Here is a 26,482-nt window from a genome sequence, read left to right as displayed (position 1 = left end):
CATAAACACAGAATGTTAACAATAATGGTTGGTGCACTGTGGGGGGAAAACATACACAAAAAGGAGGGACAAAGAAGAAGGATTATCCACTAGCAAGCAAGCATTTTTATACGACAATTGAAGGGATGAATGAAAAGGCAATGGGTGGGCTGTAAGCCCACAGAGTGAATACAGCATGTCTCGAAGAGACAGCGCATGCGCTGTCTAGGTTTGAACTAAAACACAAACGGGTCTGGTGGTTCAGTGAACTGACTTATACGTTCACTTCAGGAATCTGTGTTTGACGTAGTCACAGGCTTGGATCACTGTGTGTCCATTCAGTCCCTCATCCTTCCAAGGTTGATTACATAAGTAACATTTTTTATAAAAATTAAAAGCATGTCATTTAGCAACATGATGCCCCAAGGGAGGCACGTGCGTTTTATAAATATGAAAACATGCACGCTCGCCTGCTGTCGGCACACCAGCTGCTCTTGTTTGTTTGATATTACAACACAAGCTAGGCCTGTCTTGGCAAGGCAGCAGTGCTTCAGTGCTTGATATCACAATGCAGACGCCACCTGTCAGAAACTATCCATGATAGTGCACGCCACATTTCCACACAGAATTACGCTGGCCCAACAGATGGCTTTGATTTTGGTATGTCCCAATACATGCTAGATACCTCCTGACTAGCAGCTTTTATTGATTAAGTGATGTCACAAAGAGAGGAAAATAAGTTATTCAAAGAACACCATACCACATATTATAAGGATATTGCAAATCTTTGATGATACCTGATACCATAGAGTGCAGGGTCAAAGGTTAAGTTGCTTTATCATAAATGGACCTCCATCGGGACTGGTAATGTTTTGCTTATGATATGGAGTACTTTTATTCTATAGAATTCATGGCCACCCTTTCCCTTCCCTTCCCTTCCTTTTGAAGTTGCAGCTCCATGGAGAGTATGATGGCACGCATACAAATACGCATACAGTATTTAAGAATCAATGTGCAAATACCATGTAGAATTGCTTGCATGTGATATTAGTGAATGCTGTATTGGCCTCTTTAGAATTACTGCAATTCAGAATGAGGCATAATCGGATGATTCTAAATTAAGACCTATAGCCCAAACAAACTGGAATGATTCCTAAACATACAAAATGAAATACCATTTAGAGTGAAACAAATGAACAGGCCCAGAAATGCAAAGAAAAAACCTGTATATTGCATTACAGTGATCACAACGGCAGGAAGACATCAGCCATCCATACATAGTGCTTACATTACTGTATATACGCTACATGGTTGTTTGATTACTATTTTTGTTTAAATTTTGGGCTGCAGTATATGACTTTGCTGATTCCCTGGAGTTAGTTTGTCCTGGTTATCACATGTTTGTATATTTAGGGTTCTGTATGTGGGTCTGTTACTATGATATGTATATACCAAAGTAAACAACACGGTCCAAGCAATTCAATCATAAGGTTTTACTAAATGTCACATTATCACCACTTTTTGTGATTCAGCATGGGTTACTGCATTTCAAATTATCAACACTTTTTGTAATTCAGCATGGGTAACTAACTGCATTTCACATTATCAACACTTTTTGTAATTCAGCATGGTTCAATTAATTTCAGATTATTAACACTTTTTGTAATTCATCATGGTTTACTGTATTTCAGATTACCGCCCCTTTTTGTAATTCAGTTTGGTTTCCTGCATTTCAGATTATCAACACTTTTTATAATTCAGCATGGGTTACTGCATTTCAATTTATCAAAACTTTTTGTAATCCAGCATGATTTACTGCATTTCAGATTATCACCACTTTTTGTAATTCAGCATGGTTTACTGCATTTCAGATTAGCAACACTTTTTGTAATTCAGCATCGTTTAGTGCATTTCAGATTATCAACACTTTTTGTGTAATTCATCATGGTTTAATGCATTTCAAATTATCAACACTTTTTGTAATTCAGCATGGTTTACTGCATTTCAGATTATCACCACTTTTTGTAATTCAGCTTGGTTTACTGCATTTCAGATTGCCTCCAATTTTTGCAATTGTGCATGTTTACTGCATGTCAGGTTAGCACCATTTACAAAAATTCAGCAAAGTTAAGTGCATGTTAGATTATCACCATTTTTTGTAATCCTGCATGATTTACTACATGTCCGATTACCACCAGTGTTTGAAATTCTGCGGGGTTAACTGCATGTCAGATGATCACCAATTTGGAAACTCTGCATTATTAACTGCATGTCATAATTTCACCAATTTTTGTAATTCTGCATGGATAACTGCATGTCAGAATACCACCAATGTTTGTAATTCTGCATGGATAACCTCATGCCAGATTATGTTATGTTATGTTATGTTAATATCATTTATAACTCGCACAGCTACACCCCTTGTTGCTGTATTTTATTTGCTAATTGCCCAGAGGAAATCACTAAGTGATGCAGAAATTGCCCACCAAAGGGACATACTAACCTAAACATGCTTTACACTTGTATCACCACAGAAGCCTGAAATTCAAAGGGTTTGATTCACTTATCTTTTTCTTTTAATGTTTATTTGAATGTTTTACTCCTCCCTTATATGCGAAGTACGCTTGAAAATCGAGGCATGATTTGTAAAGCATTTTCTGCTAGGCGTTGTGTTTTACTCCATGTTTAGGCGTGACACACACACACACACACACGTATATTGAGGTGTAAAACATATTAGGTGTAGATTTATAGATTTGATTGGGAATTTTTACTGTCAATAAAAAAAAACAGCATATATCATAGATAAAGTTGTGTTTCAATCATTTTAATGCTGGTCAACTTCAAAGGCTTCTTTTTAATGTGTGGTAACAACACATTGCAAAGAACACCACACTGGTGTCCAACTCAGCATAAATATGCCACACTGCTGGGAACATGTGTTTGCACCAGTGGCGGCCCCCACAAACAAAAAGTAATTGGTTGTGGGGGATGCGCGGGAGGTGGAGCGCAGGTGGTTTAATAATATTTTGTTTTAAAAGGAACTTGCCTGAAGCTGGCGGCCGCCTCCTGCGTCGCACCTCAGTGTTCTTACTGGTCTCACCAGACACTGGGACAGCATCACAGACTCCCTGTGCAAACCGTCCGCTGCTCTCATGCAATGAGAGCAGCACGGGGATTGGCCTGAGTGGGCTAGTTTGACGCTCCGCTCAGGACAGGGTTCCTCCCCACCGGGGGGGGGGGGCAGGGGGGACTTGCTGAGGACTTTGCCAGGGACGGTTTTCGTTCCCAGTCTGGCCCTGGCCAGTGTGTTCTACTGGCCTAAGATGGCCGGCCTAACACAAGCGCACTTAGAAGTGCACAAACCAGTCCTCCTTCCCCCTCTCATGGCCCGGCCCACCCCTCCCCCAGCTGGTAAAAAAGAAAACGATGATAGAATGCCGTTTTATTTTTCATTTTCTGGCTCCGAGCCAGTGGGGCGATGCTCCTCCGCCATTATTGAGGAGCCGTCCCTGGTTTGGTCAATCTCCAACTGCTGGGCAGTGGTCAGGTTAACAACCTCAGATGTGCGCTAAAGTTCCTCAGCACACCCCTCTGACGCCAAAATCATGTCATCAACCACAGCGCACTGAATTAAACATTGCCAGTCAACCGAGAGATGGGCTAGGACACAGCATCCCACATATCAACACTCCATGACTCAGACTCCAGTCTGCGAAGCAAAACCTCAGAAACCTGTGGAAGGCAGCCCAGAAGCCCAACCCGACCATGCCAATGTGAACGCCACTGGCGGAACAAAATACAACACAGCACCCCAGCCCATTCCATAAAATACCTTCTTAACATTCATAGACCCTGTGTTAGTCTGTGGTATGTTCTGCCTAATGCACTGCGCCAGAAAGCATCACTTATTCAATATTTCTGTGGAGCAGTGATGCCGTTTTCTTATTACAGGAGAGTAGTAACTTCAGACCTCGATTGTAATTAAGAAGCAGTGTACAGATCTTTAGTCATACACTGCCAGCTTGTCTGCCACTGACACTTTAGTGTCCACTGATGACTGAAATACCTACCTAAAAAGCCAAAATAATATACAGCAAAATAATCCCTGCAACTGACTGGATATCAGTCAAACCCATTATACCGACCCTGCAATATGAAAACAAGGCCATATTTGTTCAGGAATAAAGAAAAAACTTCTAGCACCTTGGCAGTAAGAAGTCAACCTCACTACTGCCCTGCACCTCACAACTAACTTGGACTAATAAAGCGACATTCTGATCTGCAATAAGCCTATGCAGAGAATGCAAGCAGACCTTATGTAACCAAGAACGCGCCAAGAACCACCCCCCTCCCCCTGCATCACTACTGTACTGTATTGGAAAAAAATTTCTCAATAAAAAACTTTTGAAATAAAAAAAAGAAATGAACCGCACAGTCCTGTAATATGAAAACAACAGCACAACTGTCCTGCAATGTGAGTGCAAACTCCTATTTACCTTCCAGTATGAAGACAACCTCACACAACCATACAATAAATCAACACTGCCTTATAATAAGGGAACAATCTCTTAGCTGCAGCATAATAAAATAAAAACATGCCCACAGCTGTTCTGCAATTAGAAAACGGTGTCACAACTTACTTGTAATAGGAAAGTACCTGAGAGCCGCTGCGCAGTAGAATTGTTATCATCTGCTAATTTAAGGTGATGGTTGTGTGTGGTGGGTAATGCCACTGTTTTTGGGGACCGGAACTTACTTTCATTATCAAACTATGATCAAAAGCAAAAGAAACAAGCATCGGCAATGCCAATAGGTCTCGCATTTGTGAAAGTGAACGCTATTGGCGTTGTAAAAAGCAATGTCTTTTACCCATATGTTTTTGTTTGGAGTAGTGTGGATTTATCCGGTATGGAGTGGAACCGTGTAGTGGAATTATGGGGCATGGTGTGCAGTGGAATTATGTGGATAGTGATTATGTGGCATTGAGTATGGAGTGTAATTATGTGGAATTGTTATTTTGTGGAGTGGTATGCAGTGGAGTTTAACTATGTTGTTGAATTTAGTGGGATGGTGTGGAATTTTGTTGTGTAGATTGGATGTATGTGGTGTATTGTGTAATTGTGCAATTGTGTTGTTGAGCTGACTTATGTGTTTTGTTGTCAAATTATGTGGAATCGAAATGTGTGGAGTTGTCTTGTGGGGCATGGAACTGAGTGGCGTTGAGTGAAATTATGCTGACTGTAAATGTGTGGTACAAAAGGGGGTGGTGATGGACGGAGCATCAGAACCAATCAAACACTCACACCCAGTCAAAAGATCTGGGTTTGATCCATCACCGTTCTTTAGCCCACTCTGCCACCCCAGTTCAGACATGGCTATATGCAAATCAGTCTGACCCTGTGCCTCATGGGAACAGTCCAGCCCGAACTGCCAAGCCATGCCTTCCCTGGACCGGAAACAAGCTTCCGAGGATCGGTTTCTGGCATTCCAGCCGTCTTCAGCCCGGCTTGCTTGAATCCAGTGGCAAAGTGAGCAAGGGACTCACGTCTGAGCATACCCTGCCAAACTTATGGCGGCCAAAAGCGGTACAAAAGGGGGTGGTGATGGACGGAGCATCAGAACCAATCAAACACTCACACCCAGTCAAGAGATCTGGGTTTGATCCATCACCGTTCTTTAGCCCACTCTGCCACCCCAGTTCAGACATGGCTATAAGCAAATCAGTCTGACCCTGTGCCTCATGGGAACAGTCCAGCCTGAACTGCCAAGCCATGCCTTCCCTGGACCAGAAACAAGCTTCCGAGGACCGGTTTCTGGCATTCCAGCCGTCTTCAGCCCGGCTTGCTTGAATCCAGTGGCAAAGTGAGCAAGGGACTCACGTCTGAGCATACCCTGCCACACTTGTGGCGGCCAAAAGCGGTACAAAAGGGGGTGGTGATGGACGGAGCATCAGAACCAATCAAACACTTACACCCAGTCAAAAGATCTGGGTTTGATCCATCGCCGTTCTTTAGCTCACTCTGCCACCCCAGTTCAGACATGGCTATATGCAAATCAGTCTGACCCTGTGCCTCATGGGAACAGTCTAGCCCGAACTGCCAAACCATTCCTTCCCTGGACCGGAAACAAGCTTCCGAGGACCGGTTCAGATGCTCCGTCCATCACCACCCCCTTTTGTACGACTTTTAAATATGTGGCATGGTGTAGAGTGTATTTATGTGGATTGTTGGTATGTGGCATAGAGTGGTTTTATATTGGGTGTATTTATCTGGTATTGAGTAGAATGTAATTATGTGGGTTTGAAATATGTTGCTTTTAGTTGTATTATGTTGGGTGGTGTTGAACTGTGTGGCAGTGAATTGCGTGGTGAGTAAGTGTGTGGTGTTGTATGTCAAACTAAACATCAATTTATGGCACAAGGTACCAGGCTAATGGAGTGATTCGCTTTATTTTGCATCATCTTCTGACTATTCAGATAGGATTAACATTAATGAAGTTTTCTGGATTTGCCCAAGATTATACAAGGTAGTCAAGTGAGAGAGTTGGGATTACAAATTAAGTCTACTGTTTCCACAGTCAGCAATTCAAAGGGTTTCTAGATCAGGGAAGTCCAGTCTTCTGCGCTAATGATTATACTGATGATGTTGTCAGGAAATCAGGCAAATTCTTAAAAGCTGCGAGGTACTTAACATACCGAGGGACCCACATTAATTTCCATAATAATTTTCCTTTGTTCTCGGTAAGTAGAAAACACACATAGAAAGAGTAAAGCAAAAGGGTTCGTGAAAAGGATCATCTCAGCGGCTCTGAATGAACACCTCACCAACGCGTAAGTGCTCTCAAAAGGTGAGACACTGGTTCTTTGGGGATGTTTAGCTGTAGGGCAACCCCAATCCAAAACATAAGCTGAGAACTTGATTTGATGCACTTGTTGGGCAGTTAAGTGCGACTTATTGCCTATGAGAGCACTTCCAAGAAAAGAAGAGCAGAGGCTGTCAGTTGCCTTCACGGTGCAACAATTTGGTCGGATAAATGGCTTTCACTACAATAGGGTAAGAACCCTAAAGGGATTGTTACAACTCGCTTTCTCTGAGAGGTTTTACTTGCAGATTGTTCACCTCTGAACTTTAAAAATGATGGAACTTTTTAGGAAGGAAAATGCTGACTTCCAACTCAGATGCCTCTTGGAAAAAAGACTTTCCAAGTAGCATTCCTTTGGTAAGGAGTGAGAGAATATACACTATTTTCTCCACACTCGTGTTTTAGAAAGCAGAAGACTGTACCTGTGGAGTAGGGGTAGGAGATGTTCTTTATCTGGGTTGGAAGAGGTTTATATGCTAACATTCCGGAAATTAAATATTCTGTGCAATACTAGCAAAAAAGTACACGAAGTCATCTTCTCAATTTGAGTTTTTAATGATATACCATTTATTGGATGATGTGCATGCTGTCACTTGAGTGAATTAGTGTTTTGTCATGCAGGAAATATATTTTTGCCACTTGTTAATTTTTTTCATTGCTTAGCTAACTTTGTAATAACTCATATACATTCAAGTTAGATATAGATTCCACACATTTCATTCATCACATCATTGAAAAGGTTTACAAATCCATAAAATAATTTCATAAGAGGTATGTGAAAAGTAAAAAATAAATGTATCTAGTTCCACATATTAATTTAACTGTGTCTATGTCTTCAAATCGAATCCTACAAAGCCTCCTCTTCTCCTCATCTTTGTATCCCTTTTCCAAGAGCGCTAATGCGTGCTGCCTGTGTATTTATTTATTTTGCAACTGTACTTTATGCATATGTATGTGTATTCTGTGCTTCAAAAAATTCCATAAAAAAGATTTGAATACAAAAAAAATAAGACTTTCAAGTGTTGCTGTACTTAAAGCTAATCTATTTGTGTGATTCACCTCACATCGAGTCCAATAAAAAAAACATTTAGCCATATCTCAAGAGATATAATTAAATCAGTAACCTACAGAGTTTTTTGTAAAACCTTGGTGAAGTTTGTACCTGAAGGACATGGCTACAGAGTTACATTGTGAGGCACTGTCCAGGTAATTAATATTGGTATTTAGCAAACCACTTGTGCCAATTTCAAGAATCAATATTCATGGGTGCTGTATGCTACTTAACTTCTAATTATGCTAATTTCGCACTTCAAACCTTTCCTATATATGATCACCAAAAGGACCCATCAGCATCTATTGTAAGCTTAGTTTAGAGAAGCCCAAAGCTGGATGCTCTAGTAGTCAGTTTTATTTTAGAAAAGTGTAAAGAGACCAAATTGTTCACTAATGCTGAAGCGGGGGCTGCAGGTTCAGTAGACTAATGCAACCACTCCAGAAATCTGTGTTTGACCTCATGACTGGCATTCTGGCAACATACATGAGGAACATTTGCACCCTTGCAGCTGCACGTGTATTTAGTGCTGTGCGGTGAAGCAGATAAAACCATTACATGAAGTAAAATACCATATAAGCCAACTTTATAGGTCCAGTCACCTCATGTAACCACTAATACCATACAGGGGAGTGTCTCAGAAGTTACTTTTAGATCTTGCTCTGCAAACCTCTATGTCAACGGATGCTATTTGATATTTTAAATTATCGGCCTAATTTATCTGGATCACTTTCTTCATCCAGCTTTGAAACTATAGATTTATGGAATGGCAAAATCAGAATGAATGCTAATGACTGGTTGAAGACACTTAGATGCTTCAACCTGCTGCTATAGAGGTTGACACTCCAGAAAGGAAAAGCGTCCATGACAATAATCACACGATACGACAATAAAAATAAGCAAACACAGTCTCTGGGTCCAATTTCCATTTTGGCAACAAAGTGCTGGGCTTAAAGCAATCTGATGGGAACCCAACCCTCAGGGGCGTAACACAGGCCCACGCATCCCCCGCAGTGCGGGGGGCCCTCAAGCTCAAGGGGGCCCCCTCAGCGCTGCACTTCGGCCTGAGAGCTCCTAATAGAGTCCAGAGGGGGGCCCTCCACGTACCTGGCAGGGGGCCCCCCTCAATTATTGTTACGCCACTGCCAACCCTCCACTTTCCGCTCTTGCCATAATATCTGCATTAGATGCCCACTTCAGGTATAACAGGGAAAACATGTTCTCAATGAGAATTACAATTTTTTACCAATCCACTGCATCAGGCGCATTAAGGGACACAATGTGTAAGCTCATGAAGTGGAAGTAGTTCCACAAGGGTACAACAGGGGGCATATGTATGGACAGACTGCACAAAGTGGAGCGCGTGCGCAAGGGGGAGCAGACAACGAGGCCTGGGTACTGGAGCAAAAGTGTCTTCTGCATAGAAAGGCAGAAAAAGGTAGAAGTAATAGTGGAGCTGGTTGCATAGGAAAGAGAGAATGTGACTAAGTGCACTCGGGACGTAGAACAGACGCTCCTAGGCGTCAATCGCGCTCGGTGTAGCCGGAGTAAGTGTTTCCTGTTCTATCTTTTGGCCCCCAAATGTGTTCTGGGATTTGTAGTCATTGATTGCTTATACCGAACCAAAGAGTCAAACCCATATGAATAGAACGTATATGATGTCCATGCGATAAGAAGAGGTGGGGTAACCTTATGTGAAAATGGCAGAGCATGGATGGGTTCACACTGGAATAGGGGGATCGGCGCAGTGCTGCAGGGGCACAAAATAAAAGCTACTGAAAGAAAGGTGGTGGGCTATGCAGAGTAAATCAGGGATAGGGACAGACCAGACCTGCTGGTGCCCCCAGGCGCATGGTACACTTGGTTAGTCATGGCTTTTTATACAAGTCTTTTGTAAGTTTCGCCTTTAGAGTACATACTGAGAAGTTAAAATCGAAACTATAACTTCTACATTGCAACTTGTTGCTACCAAAAAAGCAAGGAGTGAGCGAAAGAGTCATAGAGCCACAAGGTAGGTATGAAAAGCATGAGTTCACATAAGGATGAGGGTTACAGAGGTGCAAAGGCACATGGGATGCAGAGTAGTAAAGAAGGTATGTAGAAATAGGAGCCCAGAGTGTATTGAGGAGAGACCGGACAGTGATAATCAGGCGATTACATTTCTCAGAGGAGCACAACAGTGGGACCAAAGAATAAGTGCAGTCTGGCAAAGCTGTTGTCCTCGAGAACCACATGCCTCTCATGCCCTCTTGTGCAGGGCCGGACTGAGAACCAAAACCGGCCCTGGCAAAGTGCTGGGCCGCCCCCTGGGGGTGCGACCGAGCTCTTTGCCGGGGTCGGTTTTCTACCGATTTTGTTACAGGGCAGATTTTGCAGCTATGCTGCAAAAACGGCCATGTAACAAAAACGGCCCCCAGGGCCCAAAACCGGCCCCCACCCTTGTGACGCACTGGGGGATTGCCCGGTGCCCACAACGGCCAGTCCGGGCCTGCACTTGTGCACAGGTACAAGCAACTTACAGTTTGTGCTATAAGAGGAGCTCTGACCCCTGACCCGCACGTCACCAGCTAGGGCACACTCACTGCTTTCACCTCAGAGTTTCATGTCTGCAGCTCAGCTCTGCAAAGGCTTTCAGTAGATTCTCAATGCTATCGTAGAGTAGACGGCAATCACAACACCCCGTTTAAGCCCTTTATGCAGCTTGCAAATCACACTCTGCCGCCAAATGGGCAGGAGGTGGTGGGGGGACGTCACAGTAAGCCGAGTCAAAAGGAAAAGTAGTGCGCCAAACTAACTAAATGGCCAGAAGTGAACTGATCCATGTAACAGGGTCAGCCTCCAGGGCTGGAAGAAAATAGCCGAAAGGCTGGACAAATGTAAATCATTTACATAAGAAACCAAAGAAAGTTTGAAAGGCAGACCAAGGAATGAATGAAAGTGATGGGTGTGTGATGGGTGTGGTGAAAGCCCACAGAAGTAGATACAGCATGTCAAAAGACAGTGCATGCGTGATGCCTGGTCTCGACCTAAAAATGGAAGAAAGAAGAGGGGAGAAAAAGCTAGCAAAACAATGACCAAGGAAGAAAGCAAGTGGGAAAAAGAACATGCAAGAGTGAGATAAAGTGGCATGAAGTGTAAAGTGTTCGAAAAAAGAGGCATGAGTTGGAATCAAAACTAGTCAACTCTGGTATTCAGCAACCACAGCTTTCTGCAGCACCAGTGGCAGGCTTCTAAGAAAAACATTGGGTCACAGCAGTTATGTTTTTTTTGCAAATTAATTTATTTTTACACCTATTGCCATAGGCTGATAAAGTCACAACTGCCATTCGATAAGAAAAGAACAAATGTACGATGTTACAATGCATACATTTACTTTGCATGCCATTACAACAAATTATTTAAAACTACATTTACAACGCATTCCATTACATCGCATTATACCTTTACAACACATACCATTACATTGCATTTAAGGTAAGTGTTGGATAGTGTAGGGGTAAAAATTGCTATTCTAACTCCAGGGGGTGCAACGGAATGGTAAGTGTTGGATAGTGTAGGGGTACTATGCGTTGTAATGGTATGTGTTGTAATGACATGCAATGTAATGCCTGCGTCGTAGTGTCATGCGTTGTAGTGTCATGCATTGTAGTGAAATGCAATGTAATGGTTGTGTTGTAGTGACATGCGTTGTAAAGGATGGTGCGATGTGATGACTGCTTTGCAAAGGTTGCTTCCCGAAATGAACTGCTCACATCTGATCTGTAAATGAAAACGTCCTTGCAGCTGCTGTATAATATGAAAATTACACCATAACAGTCTTGCAGGAACAAAATAAACTCATAACTGATTAGCAGTAAGAAACAATATTTGACCTACAACGCAATAAGAACATTACATCATTAACCAATTCCACAGTCTATGTTGTCTAAATGCGCAGATCCTACATAGGTTTATAGGAACTATACGACAACATTACACTGTTGTTATAGAAATATTCTCACAACTGACCTTCAATAAGTAATCACTATGGTAAATGTATGTAATCAGAAAATGGAATTACAGCTTATGTGCTGAGGGAAAATGGTTATACATCTAACCTTCGATAAACTAATGAAATAAATGGCTTACATAAGGCACATGACTTCATAAGTGTCCTGCAATAACGTATTATCCTATTTTAAGCTCTTACCCTTTACACCACTTAGATAATTTACAACTCAGTCAGTCCAGAACCAAATTTAAATCATACAGCAATATTCCTAATAATAAACAGTGCAGGCATGTTTTAAATTTGGAGGTGGGGGTGTGGCAGAATAATACTGTGATGTACAGTGAACAAAATACTGAATATTCGTATACACATCAACTGGCCACATCAAATAACATGAGTATCATAATCCCATAAAATGATATTAGTTTGCAGCACAAGTATACACATGTATGGTAGGTCTATTGCTTTTGCATGGTATGTACTTCGTATCTTTTTCTTCACAGTTGCAGTAGTGTTACAATAGGTCCTGAAGAAAGCCTTTTTAGGCTGAAACATGTCGACCAACTAACTCATCTATGGACGGTAATATTTGGTTTCATCCATCCACACACTGCTTTTAACCTCGTCAACATGGTGACTGCCAGAATAAAAATTAGTCATTAGGCACCATGCTAGTCAATTTTAAATCACCACTTTCTATTTAGTACACATTTTCTTTGAGCACTGCAACTTTTTCATCTCCCACAGCTCATGATACACTGCTGTCTGGCTTTCCATCACTGGTGGATCCAATACTAGAGTTTCCTCACACTCTCCCACGGTGAGGTACCTAGTGGATACCAGTTTGTATTCTAAAATCCCAGATGATGATGTTCCGCCAATGGGTGGGCTGATGGGTTTACTTTTCCTATTTCTTGTTCTTCCTCCTTTTCCACACTTATAGTTTATACATACACTCATCCAACAGAAAACAGACTCTTTCTAGCCACTTTAGACCGATAGCACCCCTTTGTGTTTCTTATTAGTTTGCAGCCTCCGTTGTTTAAGAGGATCAGTGACAGAATATTGGAAACACAAATATCGTGTGGACAGACTATTGTGTCAAAAATATCGAGAAGGTAAGTGCAAATTGGTAAGTATAATTTCACTATTCTTAACTCCGCGTCGATGCACCTTGAAGATATATAAAACGTCAAGGTGCATATGTGTGGAATTATATGTAGTAAAACTTTACTTATCCATAGAAAATTACCTTCATGATATTCTTGTCCTCAATATTTTTGACACAATATTTTGTCCCTCAAAACATGTGTTTTCAATATTTTGTCCAAACACCGTTTTAAGAATAGTCAGGCGTTGATTGCAAGGGATCCAATAACAGACTTTACCAGCACCTTTGGCATTATGAAGGTGCATAGTAACACATGGGCCAATAAAATGTGCCTAGGACTCCATTGCATTGATGTTCTAGCTAATACACTATTTATCCAATGTGATTTACAAGATTTATTTTTGTTTGCTAAATTAATATCAACCAATGAACAAGCACATGCAAAGCCAATAGTTCTGGCATTGGCTGCCAGCCTTTGTGAATGTCGGTTTTGTATTTTGTTGTGTGTGTTTTTAAAAAAAAACTTTTTGGGGGAGTTGCCAGGCTCTCACCAATATGAAAAACAACATTGGCTAAAAGCAAAAAACTGCTTTGGTCTCAAAAAGCCCACATTGTCATAGCAATCTTTCAGTGAGATGTGCTCCTTGTGAAAGGCAGAACACTGTCATTCACAATGAAGTTAGACAACGGCTGAAGTGGGCAGCTAATGATATATACTGTAGTGGACTGGTAAAAATGTGAATGACACAAGAGCACACAAACGAATGAAGAGGGCTGGCTCAAAGCAGCAAAGGGTATGTATGTAATATATAACATTTTAATAAAATTGAAAGGTCTTGGTTTATGCAAGATGTAAAATGGCCCATATTTTTTAACATTGAAGTATGTTATGTTAGTATAATTTATTAACGTGCATGTATCACCCCAGAGGGGGTATCTCGGCGCCCAGCAAAAACACGGGGGAAACAGAGACTGATACATTAGAAGAGTTCTGCCTTGAGTAATTTTATGAATTGTCGATGTTCAGTACGTATCCGAATATGCAGAGGTAGCCTCTTCCAATACAAGGGGCTAGATAAAAGAAAGATCTGCACACTGTACTGGTCCTTCTGGCCTGTGGAACCTTCAGCAAAGCTTTCTCACTAGATCTGAGAAGTCTAGATGGAGAAAGAGCCTTGAACAGGGCCGGCTTTAGGCATGTGCAAACTGTGCACCTGCACAGGGCCACCAGACCCCAGGGGCCACCACACCAATATATATCCTTAATATATTAATCCTCTGAGGATGGATACATATTTGCGTGGTGGCCCCTGGCAGGGATTTGGCAGCCTCCGGCTCTGTTCCACTTCTAAACACCCTGACCCCCTCCCCTCTTTAATGGCCTGCGCGCTCCGCCCCACCCGGACCCCCTCTTCCGGGCCCCCTACCTACGCTTCCTGCCCAGGGCCACCATGAGCCTAGAGCCGGCCCTGCCTTGAAGATAATAGCTGGGGCCTTTCCCAAACAGGGAATTAGGTGTCAGGCAACAGATTTTAAAGATATTCCTTTTAGGGACTGGTAACCAATGCAGTGAAAGCTGAAGAGGGGAAGATGCCTCTCCGGAAGAAAGATTGTCGATGAGTTGGGTGGCAGAGTTTTGTACCACTTGGAGTATAGATAACATCATCTCATTTGCAGAGGCCAATAAGGCATTGCCATAATCCAAACAACGAATAACCCGCCTGTACACCAGAGTTTTCCTTACAGAAAGAGGGAGAAAGGTGAAAATTCGCCTCAACAGGCACATAGTGTAGAACAAATGCCAATAGAAGACAAGACCTGCTCCTTCAAGGAGAGAGTTTGGCCCAATTGGACACCCGGGTTTTTGACTACTATTTTGGGATTTGGAGCTGTGCCAAGCTCGGAAGCCACCAGTTTGGGAACCAAAGCTGTTGGGCCTTGCCAAATAACATGATTTCAGCCTCACCAGCATTCAAGGATGAAGGGCAAGTGGGTGTTGCAAGAGAATGTAAGAAAATAATGTCAAAACTAAGGGTGTAAAATGTCAGACCACTTCGTTTCCATCTACTTCATGCCTGTAACAACACAAAAAAAACATGCTCATAGCTTTGTGAAACTCACTAAAATAGTGAATTTTTGGTACAACACCTAGCAAAAGTGTTTTTGCAGAAGAAAAGAACAACCTAAAACAAATCTACTTTCTTAAGGAGAATATTTCTATTAATAAATTGTGTTTAATGGAAACATTTGGCAGGAAATGCCACCCAACAGTGGACCTAAGTTATTCCGCAAACATGAACTCCACAGAGATTTGCATTGTAAATTTAAACTTTGCAAGCCCTACTCAGAACTAATTATCTTTTATTTGTTGCTGAGTTGTAGATCTGTGCTGAATTTTTCACTCAACTAATCTGAAAAGCGAAATTTCTGTTGAGGGCTATATTATGAGATATATGAATTCATGTTGTCAGCTAATGTCCCATTTTTCATGAGGAGGGCCCAAAACCTGCCCACGCACCAAACAATTTGTGATGTTTCTCCTAGAACGTCCTACAATTTACAGAAACAAAACTTTGTAGACTCACATAGCAATATTTCGAAAAAGAGCTAAAGCCAGCATTCTAAACAATGTTCTCGGTGCCGCTGATGTTGAACACAGTGGTGAAGGTTTGCTGGATCTAACACATAGATTTCTGATACTTCCTTTCCTGCAGCGTCTGTGGCCCGGCCTTATCAATGTGGACTTCAGACTACATTTCATTACATCTTTGCCAAACAATTTCAACCATATGGCTAAGAAGAAATACAAGAACAACATTTAACCAAGCACCAATATATTTGGTAAGCAGGATTTCTCAACACCTGACCATAAGAAAACTATGAAGTCAGGATAAAAGGCTACTTTGTATTCCATGGAGATATCTTAGATCTAGAGTGTGCTGTGCCTGCTTCTCTCAGGGCCTAGTAATTTGGAATTCACTTCTGCTCAAGCTGAGACTCCACATCTTTTTAACTGCTTTTCAAAGCTTTATACCCGATCGACCTCTTTAACCACTTTTCAAATCTTTATTCCAGATCGACACTAAGAGAGATAATTTAGTTAGTGTGTGCCACACAAATGCTATCATTAAGTCAGTCATCATTTATTATGCTGAGAATAAACATTCCTAATTACTATCACGAGGTAGAGCTGTTTGGAAGTAACTTGTGTGCCAAAAGACATTTTTGTCCCAGACAAAAATGTGATTCTTAGTGTAGATTAGCAGTTTTTAAACGTTTGACTCTGTGAACTCCGACTGAGTTAGTACTGGAAACCCAGGACCTCGGATTATGCAATTTCTATGCTTGAAACCTCAAACCAATATGCAAAATACAGAAACAACGGTACATCAAACAAAAATACAAGTATGCAATACTTTTGAATTCATAAACAAAAAAAATACATTGATTGAAATTTTGATTTTAAAGGGAAGGTTGAAGCTTCACAAAATGTTTCAGTTTTACATTTTATTTTTTTATAAGTATATGTTTTATTAATCAGCTAATATTTAATTTCGTAAGAAAAAGTGGAGCCCCTGAGTAGGTGTTGTGGAACCCAATGGGTCTGCAGGCCGTAGGTTAAAAGGCTTTCCGTAGAGCTAAAGACCAGGCCTGCTGAAAGCACGGCCCAGTACCGCTGCTCTTATCTGGAACCATTGCGCCTGGAGGTCTACCAAGATGTTCCTTTGGCTTTGAAGCACCTCAATGGAGCAATCAGGCCGGCGGAGTTCAAGGCGGCTCCCATAACAAGAGAGACCTGCCTGCTGAAGGCTTCTCAAAGTCAGTGGGGCACAGTCTTGGCATTTTACAAAGTAAGATCTAGGAAATTGCACAACACAGCTCAAAACCACAACCAGCACCAGACTTACAAAAGCTCAAATCTTTCAAATTCAACAACACGGCTGCTTACCAATTCCACATACAAAGACTGCTTGAAATCACTGGTCATGGCCCCCCACAGGGTTATTAGCCAAGAAGGGATGACAATTAGTTGGCATTGGCAAGAAGTGTTGGCGTTGGTCCATAATTCAGCTCTTGATAGCAGATCCCACAAACACCTTTTAGACAATATTTCCCCATACTCGAAAAGCAGGTGCGGTGACCTTCAACTGTAAGCTTGAGGGTTCCGCCATATCGTCCACCATTACATATTTCTAACTCAAAGAATGGTTCCTTTGAGCTTCCTACCTTCAATCTGTAAGCCTGCCTTTGAACCATTGACTCAACGCTTTACCCCTTTGGTTGTTTGTTTAGATCATCCTGTCAGGAGCCTGGACGCTTCTGTCGTAAGCCCTATAAACTCCAGCAACAAGTTAATAAAGAAATGAAACCAAGGTGTCAAAAATACCTGGTGCTCAGTGGCAGCCGCGGTCGGTAGGGGAGTATTTGCCGGGGCGGTGACGTGTGGAGATGGAGGGGCAGGGTGGGGGTTAGTAATGTATGGATAATGGAGGTTTGCAGGTAAGTAAACATTTAAATAAATCAAACAAATCTAGTTGCGGGCACTGCATTGCATTTGGGGATGCAGTGCACGCAACGAAATTCGTTTGATTTATTTATATGTTTACCTACCTGCAAACCTCCATTACACATACATTACTAACCCCCACCCTGCCCCTCCCCACGTCACCGGTACTGGCGTAATGAAAAGTGAGGGGGCCTCCCTGGCACTGAGAGGGGCCCCCTCCGGGCTCAATCAGGAGCTCTCTGGCCAGGAGTGCAGTGCCAAGGGGGCCCCTTGGAGCTAGGGCCCCCCACGCACCGTGGGGCTGCGTGGGCCTGTGTTACGCCCCTGGTCACCGCCCCGGCAGGTACTCCCCTACCGACCGCTGCTGCTCAGTGGTTAGGTTCCGGCTCCGGGGTTGAAATCTAGTCAAGCTGGTTATCCACATGTTACTTCTTCCATTTGCCTAAAGACGGTAGACAAAGGAAGAAAACAGACCTATAGGTGCAGACCCTCTTCAGGGTTAAAGGGCACATAAATAAAATGGGGGGTAGTAGAAAAACTTCTCCTGGGCCTTTTTATGCTTTTTATGTATACTTTGTGTTCCCAACTGAAGTGCCTCAAGGGGTTTGATTTTAATTGTGGAGGCAAACAAACCAATAATGCTAATTTACAAGGACTCTCATAAAACATGAAATTCTTGGCACAATAAAAATCAAATGAGCTCACCCAGTTCAATCAAGGAATGCACCAGCAAAAGTTACACAAGTTGTCTCGTGTTGGGACAGCAAACAAAACTTGCAAAAGAACTTGCGGCCAAACCCCGCCATTCATAGTCACAGAACAGTCCTGCCAACGTGTTTCTGCTTTCGATGAGCGATTTTCACTGCTTGTGGAATAACTTCTGTGCGAGCATCTTTGTCTTTGATCACTGTGAGAAGTGGGAAATGTGTGAAGTTATCACCCTGCACTAACCCGAAACGCTGCAAGTTAATGTCCCTCTGTTGTCTGGGAAGAGTTATGTTATCATCTTAGGTTAGATGTGTGCTGGAAATATTCAAACCCTACACTTCATCGAGGAGTGCATATTAACACACCTTTACTGCAGAGAGAAAAGACTGTAAATTAGCTTGTGATGTGTCTGTAAATATCCCTGAAAAACCACCTGAGCTACTGATCATAAGAAATTACTCCACAGCACTACCGAGCTGCAGAATGAGGCAAAATGCAAAGTGCCACACGAGGGGGTGCATGATGCGGCCTACCGGGACTTTGGGAGAGACCACACTAAACTGCTGCATGGGGGTTACGTGATGCAACCCCGCCCCACCGGGTCTTTGGGATATACCACACCAAACTCCTGCATGGGGGTACATGATGCAACCCCGCCCCACCGGGTCTTTGGGATATACCACACCAAACTCCTGCATGGGGGTACATGATGCAACCCCGCCCCACTGGGTCTTTGGGATATACCACACCAAACTCCTGCATGGGGGTACATGATGCAACCCCGCCCCACTGGGTCTTTGGGATATACCACACCAAACTGCTGCATGGGGGGTACATGATGCGGCCCATCTGGCCTCTGGGATAGGCCACAACAAACTACTGCTTAGGGGGGGTACATGAGGTAGCCCCCAGGGCCTTTGGGATAGACCACAGCAAACTGCTGCATGGGGGGACATTATCTGGCCCCCAGAGCCATAGACCACAGCAAACTGCTGCATGGGGGGTACATGATTGGGCCCACCGGGCCTTTGGGATAGACCACAGCAAACTGCTGCATGGGGGGACATTATCTGGCCCCCAGAGCCATAGACCACAGCAAACTGCTGCACGGAGTACATGATGTGGCCCCCAGGGCCTTTGGGATAGGCAACAGCAAACTGCTGCATGGGGGGACATTATCTGGCCCCCAGAGCCATAGACCACAGCAAACTGCTGCACGGAGTACATGATGTGGCCGACCAGGACTTTGGGATAGACCACAGCAAACTGCTCCATGGGGTACATGATGCGGCCGACCAGGACTTTGGGATAGACCACAGCAAACTGCTGCATGGGGGGACATGATCTGGCCCACCAGGTCTTTGGGATAGACCACAACAAACTACTGCATGGGGGGTACATGATGCGGCCCATCGTGCCTTTGGGATAGACCACAACAAACTACTGCTTAGGGGGTACATGATGCGGCCCCCAGGGCCTTTGGGATAGACCACAGCAAACTGCTGCATGGGGGGTACATGCTGGGACCCACCAGGCCTTTTTGATAGACCACAACAAATTGCTGCATGGAGGGTACATGATGGGGCCCACCAGGCCTTTGGGATAGACCACAAGAAGACACCTGCAGCTGAGAAAGAACATGCAAATGAGAGGAATTCCCGGATTGGCCATTGTTCATTACAGACATGCCCAGAGGCCAAAAATTACCCGCATTTCTACCTATCCTGACCACGACACGTGTACCAGCCACAGGTCCTGTATCCCGCAAATTCAGCCTCACACCAAGAATCCCTCTCAAGCCACTTCCAACCATATGTAGTGAGTGGTACAGAGACATAAGTTAACAGGTAGATAGACTTCCACCTTGCATTTCGCCTCAGAAACATACAGTGAAAGTACAGTGGCCCCAACCCGCATAGCGTATAACGCCTGTCAGTATGGCAGCCCGAAATAACATGGCCTATGTAAGTAGCACGACATGCCAGTACGGAGGCCCAAAAATACATGGTACATGTAAATAACACGCCCTGTCAATAAGGCAGCACAAAAACAACCGGGGTAAGTTAAATGTCCTGTTTCATGCCAGCTCAAAACACATGGTTCATGAAAGTAGCATGACCTCTCAGTATTGCAGCACAAAAACACATGGTTCATTTAAATAGCATATCTTGTCAGCACACAGGCTCAAAAACACATGATGCATGTAAAGAGCGCACCTGTCCGCCTGGCAGCACAAAAACAGCTAACACATGTAGGTAGCATGGCCTCACAATATGTTGGCCCAAAAACACATGGCACATCTAAGTAGCACGAACTGTCAGAAAGTCAGCACACAAAAACACCTTCCGCATGCAAGGAGCATGGCCTGTCAGACTGGTGGCATAAAAACACATGACATCTGTATGTAGCATCGTGTATATATGATGGTGGCTCAGAAACACATAGCGCGTGTATCACTGATTTTCAATAAGGCGGCCAAATTACACATGTAAGCTGCACAGTACAGCTTGCGAGTATGGAGGCCCAAAAACATATGGGGTATGCAAGTGGCATGGTCTGTCTGTCAATATGGCGGCCCAGAAACACAATGCACATGTAAATAGCATGGCCTGCCCAACTGTGTGAAACAAGAGCCCCTCTCCCAGCGGAAGTCCAGGACAAACTACATCAGGTAGAAACTCAAAGACCATGCAACTTCCAGGACCAGACAAGGGGGGGGGGGGGGGGGCAGGGCACATTGTTTACTATTGACAAGGCAGGCACCAGAGAAGAGGCAATCGGTAAGCGACCGACTGTGGCCGAGGGGCACTCACCTGCAGCCGGCACCTCTGGAACCAGCTTGAGTGGCCCGATCTGGCGGATCTGGAAGGATGTCCTGACCTCATGGCAGCTGGGAGACTTGGCCCCGCCCACACCGGGCAACAGCAGCATCAGAAGCAGAGGTGTCCCAGACCCTAAAAGCAGCGCCAGCGGGCAACGAGGTCCGGGGGGCACCCTCCTTGGAACTTCAACCACGGCACCCGTCAGCTGGCCGTGCGGCGGGCACCGATGCCGGGGAACCATCTTCAACCGAGGGAGGGGTAATTGTGGAATGGAGGGGAGCGCGAGCAGGTGCAGGGGGTAAAGTTGGAACAGGGTTTAAGTGAGACAGTGACACCTAGAACAGGGGGTGCGGGGGAGGGGGAGTACACTTGAGACAGGAAAGAGTGGGCAAGTTCTTGACCCCCGGGTATGGGAGGAAACAGGGGGGGTACTCTAGGGGCGGAAAGGTCAGATTAAAAAAAAGTGTCAGAGAAATAGGGAGGGGCAGGGAGCACCCCAGAGCGATGTATCCCTGGGACTGGGAGAGCAGGGGAGGGCTAGTATTGGGGTCATAGGGCAGGGATGAGGGACTCTTGGTAGGCTACGAAGGTAACGGGGACTCGTAGCGCACGATGCGGGTTGTATCCTGGGAAAAGAGGTCAGAGGAGTGGGGACGGGTATCTCTTAGGACAGAGGCGAGGGAGTCAGGACAGGGAGGGGAGGGAGGATATCGCCAGAGGGAAACGTGCGATCCCCGGGACAGAAAATAAAAAATAAAAACAAAGAAGAAATAAATCCAGGCAACCAAGAACAGATCCGTTTGAGGAGATCACATCCAGAGAAGAAGACCCGATCCAACAGCGCACGCACAGCCCAGTCAATAATCCACCCGCAAAACGCAGTGAAGTCCGCGGCTCGGACAGAACTTCTCGGCGGCGCTGCCGGCTCCGGGTGTGGGATCGGAGCCCCCTCCTCCCCACGCCCCCCTGCTTCAGCCCCTCCTCGGAGCAGCGCACTGTCTGTCACAGCGCCCCTGCCTGCGCCGCGCTGATCTTAGACACAATCTGCCCCTCGCCGGCTCCCACTTCCGTCCCCTGCTTCTCATGGGAACCTTTGCTCCTCCTCGGCAGCCCTGCTCCTCCTTAGCCCCCCGTGCACGACTGTACAGCTCCTCGCCACCCCTCAACCGTCTCAGTAACCAGGGGCGTAGAAGACAGCATATTTCTGGAGGAGACGAGGACTGTCTCATTGACCCCATGCAAAGTACCCGTGGCCCGAGAGCCGCGGGCTCCGACAAACCTACGCACTTATTTGCATAGTTCTGTAAGCAAAAAGTGAAATAATGATAAAGGCGGACATGTTATCACAGTTTGTAAGTATGCTTGATTTTTTTTACTTTCTGCAAAATAAATGGAAATCAGTGAGTAAACACGAGCTTGGCCTCTTCTTGCACCAAGCAAACAAGGGTTGTGGGGAAAAAAATAAAGAATAAAGAAAATGTTCTAAGCGACATTCCTAAACCTCTAAATGGACTAACCAGAAAACATTCTTTCTTGCTGCAGTAACTGAAAATAATTAAAGTGCTTAGAAATAGTGCTATTAAAGAACCCTTGACAAGGCCTCCAGTTGGCAATTTCCTTGGTTCAGCAGACAGCACCACTCAGGCAATGGATGTGGTCCTGTGTGTTCCTTTTAGCCAAATAACTAGAAGCGTTTTCATCTAATCTCAGTTTTTCCATTTTTTTTACAACTTTATTTAGAATTTTGGGGAGAATAAGTACACATGTTGGCATTAACGTGTGCAATGATCGTTATCTTGCAGCGTTGCACAGTTCCAAATAGAATACTTTAGTACATATAGTTTTACCATCATACGACTCAAATCCACTCCCCCGAGAGACACCTCCACACTGGTAGGTATTTTGTAAGAGTGCTTAGCCTGGAGAAGTGGAAACTCAGGATTCAGAACAAAACACAGTGGTTAGGGTTGACATAAATAACACAAACTTATTTCTACCCCCCAATAAACCTTTTTTCAGCAACATCAAGATAATAAAAGACTGGAAAAAAACATAACTTTTTGACCTGTACTATGCAATTTGCATGCAGCTCTTTGATGGCAGTTCATAGCTCCCTGTGCTAGATACCTGTTGTAACTTATGAACTACACAGTAACAAAAGAATCTCTGTGACAAAAGAAGTAACCCACTGAGCTAGGCACATAAAATACTGTTATTTGGTGTGCATGGTATATGTTCTTTTTAGCAGCCATATTAACCCACTGTACTACCTTAGATGAGTCAAAACTGCCATTAGACAAAACTCCAATCTCTCTCCAGCAGATACACTTATCACCAGAGTTATTTTGACACTTTTATTGTTGCCCGAAAACTGCTGGATATAAAAGGAACTTTGCAATGCTTTTAAACCTGCTGCACTGCTACAAACCCGGCCCCCACTACAAAACAGGTCCCAACCCTTCCAGCCTCCCAGGGAAATGCCTGATGCCTGGTACAGCCAGTCCAGCCTTGCCCCGCATCACATTCTGCAGGGATGCCCCATCATTTTGGTTTATTCTTCTGGCATCCTTCTGAAAGGCTCAGCCCCACCCTGGGCGCCACAGGAGCTGCTTGTCCCTGACCCTCCAGTGCGCCTTCTGCAAAGCCCCTGTGCTCCTGACAGCCCTGTACAATCTTTCTCATCAGTATTACCTGCAGCTACATCTTTGACTTTCTTCTCAGCATCTGTTGTCTGCCTATTCATTTTCCTCAGCATACCCCTTCATGTGAGCCTTACTCCTCTACAATACTCCCTGCCTGATCCATGCCTGACACCAGCAACATTGCTTGTGGCCCGTTACTGCTCTGTGCCGGTTGTAGTTCTCCTGAACCCCTGTCTGCTCCTCCTTCGGCTCTGATTACAAGTGCAGGGTTAAAATACAATCCCTGTGGATACAAGTCTCCCGTACAAAAATAATGCAACTGTTCACGATAAGCAAAGGAGTGGAAATATCGGGGGCTGCTCCTCCGCTGTGGCAGAGGAGCATCGCCCCACTGCTTTCTTGCAGTGCGAGAAGCCAAAACATAAAATGGTAATAACTTTATTACCATTTTATGTTTCCTTTGTGGGCGGGGATGCTCTGCTCTCCAAGCAGGGCTGGGGAGGAGTGGTTTGCCCACTCCTGAGTATGCAAAGACTGTTCGGTGGGCCACCTTGGGCCGCCCAAACCAGTCATGCGCACTTTGCCCTTCCGCCCACCACTCTAGCTCCTGGCTGACCACCGTGTTACATAGCTCCAGACAGCGTTGAGATGGGCTTTTGGGAGGGAGCCTGACTGTCTGCTTCCTGTTGGAGGCAGGAGAGCAGGAGCAGCGAAGACGTGGGACCCGACGGAGAGCTACGTTTTTAATTACAAAAAAATGATTACGAGCTCCCATCCCCGCGCTACCCCCGTGCCCACCCACTCCACCCGCAAGCCATGCCAGCTGCTAGTGGGAAATATCGTAATTTCACCAATTCTATAATTACACAAAGTCCCTCCAGTGTAGCAAAAAATGTACACTGATGCATCCGTTGCTTAAATGCATAGTACAATCTGTCCTGCTTTTCCCTTTTCTTCCATTCCCTTTGTCTGCTATCATCTTGTCAGTGTATTTACAACGGTAAAAGATCTCCAATCTCAGCACCAACTTCTCACTTTGACTTTTCCTTGTCAGCACTGTCTAACCATAACCCTTTTAAATGTGAACGATTCAAACTTTTTTGGTATTAATTACAGTACTTTTAATAAAGTAAAATGATGTATCATAACCCTAAGCCTATTACCAAACGTACTCTACCCCAAAACGCTGAACATATCTCATAATTTGTATTGATTCATATTTACTTTTATTTTACTTGGATTTAATTAAAGTTATGTGTTTTTTGCTCCTCAGCTTTATTTTTTACTAGAAACCATGACCCCATTACGAGCTGCCCAGATCAGTATCCCTTCCTGGGATACTGCTCCGAGCAACTATGTGTGTCCCTGTGTGTTTGGGCTCACAATAATCAGGTCTGCAAATTCTTAGGCCAATATTTACGGGACCAGAGACATTGAGCTCAGTGCAGCCGCGGCCCGTGCAGGTAAGAACGGTGAGTCCGGGTGGGGGGGATTTCGAGACATGACCACGAGGGGAAATTAATTATTTATTAAATGTCCCTCTGCGTCGTCTCTCAAAATCCCCCCTCCCCCCCCACCACCCGGCCCACTGACCCACTGCTCTTACCTGCACGGGCCGCGGCTGGCTGAGTGGCATCTGTGGAGCTGGAGAGCTCCTGGCATCTACTGTGTCCAGCCCCCACCTACTCGCGTTCTTCAGCTGGGGAGCAGAAGAAGCCCTCCACCCACCCAAAGTTAAAAGGAACCCCCCTTCACTGCTACCCGCCCTCAACAGGCAAAATAAAAAGTTTTAGTACATGTTCCAAGCAGGTGGTAAATGACTGTGGACAGGGTTTTAAATGGCATGAAAAAACTGGGGGTCATTCAAAGGGGTGTGGCCGATGTAAGTAGGATGTGGCTTAAAAACAGGAAAGCTAAAAATCTGTGCTTAGCATAGTGTGCAGCCCGACTGGTATTTTGCTGTTTCTGTCATCGTGTCCAGTTGCAACATTTAACATTATACCCACAACAAGCCAGGACTATTGGCTTTGTCAATAGTTATTATTAGTTGCATAGGAAGAAAAAGCAACAACTATGGCTTCGTTGTATATAATATTGAAAATGCTTCCGTTCTGAAATGATAGACTGTGAAAGTACTATAACTAGTCTCTTTGAAGTTACATCAAAGGCAGTGAAGGGTGGCACTGCTGCAGAGTTGAGATTTTTCATTCACCCTGAGGGTGAGGGCAAAAATGGGGAGCACGATAGGGACACGTCTCGCAGCTGCTCTTTAGACAGCACCGGCAGGACCCGGCCCACTTAAAGCTCCGACTGACGAGTTAAGCCCGCTGTTTCCACTGGAGGACTGACACCATGTGAAATTGGTCACAGTATTCTACTTATGCATGTTTTTCCCTATTGCATGGGAAACAACTGGTTATCTTAAGGGAAGATGCATCCCAGTGTAGTTAAATTCAAGCCCTGCACCTGGCAATAGAACCCACTGTTAAATTTCATCCTGATTGCCACGCTTCCATGTCTAGGAGTCTAATAAAATCAGTATGTATGCAACTTGATAGACCTCAATCACCTTTATATCGAACTTTCATTAGTCTTTGTTTCTTCTAAATAGCAATTATCAACCTTAATCATTTAGTAAAGTTGTCTATGCTGCAGACTGTAGAAGCAAATTTAAAAGTTTGTTGTCGACCTACTTTTTGCTGAAGGAAACATAAGATGACTGTAATCTTTTCATAAGTCTGTTAAATTAATTTTACCTTTGTTTTAAAGCTGTAATATATATATATATATATATATATATATATATA

The 26,482-nt window shown here is 44.2% G+C and overlaps 1 protein-coding gene across 2 annotated transcripts in view; it reads right to left on the bottom strand.

The window, feature by feature from the left end:
• The window catches only part of LOC144791380 (glypican-5-like), a 1,511,072-nt gene extending 1,489,100 nt beyond the window's left edge, over window positions 1–21,972 (bottom strand). The window contains exon 1 of one of the 2 annotated variants that reach the window (XM_078666067.1): window positions 21,025–21,972. In XM_078666067.1, the coding sequence (XP_078522193.1) occupies window positions 21,025–21,274 (250 nt within the window). In that variant the 5' untranslated portion in view covers window positions 21,275–21,972. The remainder of the gene's footprint in view (window positions 1–21,024) is intronic. The other variant, XM_078666066.1, reaches the window with a different exon arrangement.
• Window positions 21,973–26,482: the final 4,510 nt, after the last annotated feature.

This window comes from Lissotriton helveticus, chromosome 11 (assembly GCF_964261635.1).
Source record: "Lissotriton helveticus chromosome 11, aLisHel1.1, whole genome shotgun sequence".
Classification (NCBI taxonomy): Eukaryota; Metazoa; Chordata; class Amphibia; order Caudata; family Salamandridae; genus Lissotriton; species Lissotriton helveticus.
The sequence above is the reverse complement of the archived record's forward strand: the minus strand, read 5'-3'. Positions and strand labels throughout refer to the sequence as shown.